Raw genomic sequence first — 4,676 nt, 5'->3', positions numbered from 1 at the left:
TATTGCATGAGTTCCTTGTTTTTCAATGCAGCATAGTATTCCATTGTGCGAATATACCACAGCTTCTCTAGCCATTCGTTTGTTGATGGGCACTTAGATTGTTTCCAACTCCTTGCTATTGTGAACAAAGCTGCAATAAACATGGGTGTGCTTTTCTAAATATTTTTATTTATGTTAAATATTAGTCCTATGAAATGTAGCGACTGGGGGGAAAATGTAAAACAGAGTAAGACATGTTAGAGGAGAATGATTGTTTATTGGACATTAATGAATAATGCCCTAAAGGTTTTGAGTAGAACTTTTTTATATGGCAAAAGCAAGAAATATAAAGGAGCATTACACATTTTTAAAAGAAACTAACCAGGAAATTTATTTCCTAGATATATTTAGATAGATGTAAATAGGCAAAATTATTCTTTCCTACTTGTAAATATCTTTCAAATTATTGTTGTTAGGTGCTGTTCAGCCGCTTCTAACTCACAGCAACCCTGTGTTGTTCAGAACAAAACAGTCTTGGGCAGTCCTCACAGCTGTTGTAGTCAGTGGGTCAGTTCATTTTGTTGAGGGCTTTCCTCTTCTTCCTCTTTTCTGACTTTTTCCAAGCATGATGTGTTGTATCAAATACAATATTCTCTAGGTGCTGGCTTCTCCTGAAAACATGCCCAGAGTATGTGAGATAATGTTTAACCATTCTTCTTTATAAGGAGCATTCTGGTTGGGCTTGTTCTAAGACAAATGGCTCTTTTGGAATTTAATCATTGCACTTTCCAGATTAACATTATTCAATTTCTTTGATGAGGGATAGTTTCTGTATGCTTGATAACATCTGTCAACTACGTGTGACTACTGAGCACTTGAAGTGTGGCTAACATAACTAAAGAACTGATTTTTAAATTTGATTTTAATTAAACTATTAAATACCTGCATGTAACTAGTGACTACCCTATTGGATTGAGTAGTCCTAGATTTCCTTCTTATATGTTAAAATGATTTTAGATGAAAATAGTCTTATGTCTGCTTTCCCCTTAGTTTGAGTATTATTTATTGTTAAATACTTATCTATGCTCTTTTCGTCAATAAATTTACTAAAAATCTTTATTTAACTCCAGAGGGTCAGTGAAAGAGAGGCACACCCTCCATGGCATAGATTGACATAGTGACTACCGCAGTGGGCTTGAGCACGACAGAGACAATGAAGCCGGTTAGGATCAGGCAAGGCTCAGATCTCTTGTTCATAGAGTCGCTATGAGTTAGGACACTCCATGACACCTAACAATAACTGGTTTTTAAATTATTAAAGTAATAGATGTTGTTAAAATTGTTTTACTATCCCAATAGTATGTGAAGAAAGTCTTTTGGATATAATATCTTCTAAAGGTCTAGGAGTGGCATCCACTTCCTAAACAACATGCCTCTGGAAACACTATGAACTATTTATCAAAATAAATGATGATAGTTATAGAAAAATTTCAGTTCTTTGGTTCATACGGTCACTGCTCATCAACAACAGGTGACATTATTATCTTAAAGTTACAGATAACAGTTAACAGATGGTTTTATAATCATGAAAAATGCTTGTTCTTAAGTGCTGAGTGCTTACTATGCATATTAAAAGTATAAAAAATCTTATAATTTCTTGTCTGAGGAAAAAATTAATTTGCATTTTAGAAACATAATTTATATAAAATATGTACTAACTTTGGTGAAAGTGGAACGTGAATTGCTTTTTTAATATACCCTATTTGGAAGCAGGAATGGCATCCACTTCCTAAACAACATGCCTCTGGAAACTCGAGGAACTTAGAGAAACGACGATAGTTATAAAACAGGGTTCAGGTCTTTTGTTCATAGGATCACTATAAATTATGCTCAACTCTATGACAGTCAGCAGCAACAACTATTTGTTAGGGTTAGAACAAAGAAGGTGTTAATTTAGATGTAATAAACTAATATATTCTGACATTTAAACTTTTGATAGTGTAATTTTCTCCATTCTGTTTGGCTAAAAAGTAACGTATTATCTCATAATTTTCTTTTTCATTTTGGATATATTTCTAGTGGTGGTACTAAAAATATACACAGCAAAACATACAATTCAAGTATTTATACATGTGCAATTCAGTGACATTAGATTCTCCTAGTTTGTGTATTGATTCTCTCCCTACTTTTTTGTATTGTTTACCTCCATTAACACATACAGCTACCCAAGATTCTGCTAATTTTTTAAGTTAACTATTGTCACTTTGATCCCCATACAGATAATTCCTGAGAGATAACAATACTAAAAGCAGATAATTTTTTTTTTCCTTACTAATGAAGCTAACCTATTGTTTGGCTTTCAAAAGACTTTAAGGGATATTTTTGGCTTAAGGTTTAAAGTTTATCACAGTGCAGTAGTTTGAGGGGCTCATCCAAACTCTAATTCCATGGAGTTTGTAGCTTATCAGAATTTGAAATTCTATTCTGTATTTTCCTTCTTTTTATTCATTATAATTTAAAAACATTTTTACTACTTTTTAAAAATAACCAATATATTTACTGGAATGCAGTAATGTAGCAGTATATTATGAAAGTTCTTTTTCATATGTTCATCTGCCCTCTTTCCACCTCTTAAAAAACTTCCCAAAAAAACCCAACAAACAAAAAACCTCTTATCGGTTATTGTGTTTTTTCAGAGTTTCCTTATGCAAATACAAAAAGATAGAGATACTTGACCCTGTATCTTTGAAATCTGGTATTTTCTTATTTCTAATTAATGAATATTTCTAGTATTTACTCTTTTTCTGTGTGTGTGTATTCCATTGTATGGTTGCCGCGCAATTTGTTTAACTCCTCTTATTTCTAGAAATTGGGCATGATTCTAGTCTTTTAGTATTATAAATAGTGCTCAAGAAATAATCTTGCATGTATGTCATTTTGTATATGAACACGTATTTTGGAAGTATTAAAAAAAGTTGTAAGTGGGATTCTCCTCTGTAAGGGTATATTTATTTTTAATTTCTGCATCAGTGTATAAAATGGTCCTTTTCCTCAGTTTTCCTGGGGTATGTTATCAGACTTAGGGCTTTTATGTACAGTGTTTAAATACTGTTTTTCTCCTTAGAAACTTCGGGTTTTGTGGATAAACTCTTTGAAAGTCTGTACACTAAGAACTACCTTCCACCTTTGGAACCAGTTAAACATGAGCCAAAGCCTCCAGTACAAGAAAAAGAAGAAATTAAAGAAGAGGTAATACAAACTTTTGCCTTTGAGAGCTTTTCCTAGCCTTTTAGTAGTATCCCTCATAGTTGGAAATGTGCTATTTAAAAGTGATTAGTTATCTATTGAGGTTTCTGGGGTTGAGGTGTAATGCAGATCCTAGGTATCTTATCTCCTTTGATTTTGAAGAGTCAAAAAAAATTTTAGATGGAATGTTTACAGGTCTAAGAAATATTTTAAGTAGTATTGAGGAGTTCTGAGGTAAATTTATCAGTGCTGTTGAGGAAAAGAAAGGCTTCATTAACTATATGTCTTGATGAGATAGATGTAAAGTATTAATGAAACCTCAAGAGAAATCTTTAGATGACACATTTCAGTGTAAATAAATAGAGAAACCATACATAATCTTTGTAGTTAATGTAATCATAAATACCATTTGGCATTGAGAAGGGAAAAAAAATCTACTTTTGTAATATAAAACTATAATTATAGATTGTGTTCTTAGGTGCCATTGAGTTGACTGGTATTTTAGTTTTGTGAACTTTGTCGTTATGTCGTTATGTGTGTTTGAGTTTGAACCCACTCATAGCTGACCTCCAGCTGATTTTCAGAGGTAGTACATCACACACATTGCCTATCTTTCTCCCTTCAAGCAGCTCGATTTGATCCGCATGCCTGTGGGTTGTCAGCATAACTCCTTGCCACTGCAGTGCAGCTTCTTGCCACTAGGCCACCAGAGCTCCCCTGCTAAGAGTTACAAAGACAGTGACTTTGAAAAATCTTATCAGCTATATCACTGTACCACTGTGTGTGTACCACTTTGTATTTTCTAGTTCATTGCCTGACATATGAAAGTTGGTTGTGTAATGAAATGTAATGATAACAGCATAACTTCTTTGCTTTGTTTTGTGTCTGTTTTCTTTTAATGGAATAATTTCTAAGCCATAGAATTTTAAAAGTAGTAACCAAAATACTGTCTACATAAATCACTGCTGAAATTTTGTCCCATTAGAGTTCTGTATATTCACAGTGTCATTTTTCTGAAACCGTTTGGGAATAAGTTGTATGGCCCTTCAACTTTAAACATTTTAAAGTGTATTTTCTAAGAATAAGGGGTTTTTCTTAGGAAACGATAGTTCTTTTTTTTTTTTGTCAGTAAATTTAGCATTGATACTTTATTTTTATTTTTTTTAATAATTTTAATCAACATTTACAGAGAATTTGGATTTCCATTCATTCATTGCTGCACTTCTCTCCCCACCCAGCCCTCTCCCCCTGCCCCCCAGTTCGCTACTCTATTTCAAAAGTAAAAGAAAGACTCCCTCCCTGGTACACAATCCCCCCGCACCCCACCCCTCCCACCGCCCCAAGTACATTCCACTATGCAACCTTAATTGTGGACTCTTGTGATAACCATAATACCCTATCATACATTGCTTTTAAATTATTCAGTCCCTCATCTGTTTCAGTGCAGTATA

At 33.5% G+C, this 4,676-nt stretch overlaps 1 protein-coding gene across 1 annotated transcript in view; it reads left to right on the top strand.

Moving 5' to 3' along the window:
* RBM27 (RNA binding motif protein 27) overlaps nt 1-4,676 on the top strand; it is a 118,073-nt gene that overhangs the window by 19,686 nt on the left and 93,711 nt on the right. The window contains exon 3 of the mRNA XM_006891195.1: nt 3,104-3,228. Coding sequence (XP_006891257.1) covers nt 3,104-3,228 — 125 coding nt within the window. The remainder of the gene's footprint in view (nt 1-3,103; nt 3,229-4,676) is intronic.

This window comes from Elephantulus edwardii, unplaced genomic scaffold (genome assembly GCF_000299155.1).
Source record: "Elephantulus edwardii isolate Elephantulus edwardi_28Jun2011 unplaced genomic scaffold, EleEdw1.0 scaffold00095, whole genome shotgun sequence".
In the NCBI taxonomy this organism is placed as follows: domain Eukaryota; kingdom Metazoa; phylum Chordata; class Mammalia; order Macroscelidea; family Macroscelididae; genus Elephantulus; species Elephantulus edwardii.
Note: the sequence above shows the minus strand (reverse complement) of the source record. Positions and strands in the feature narration are given on the sequence as shown.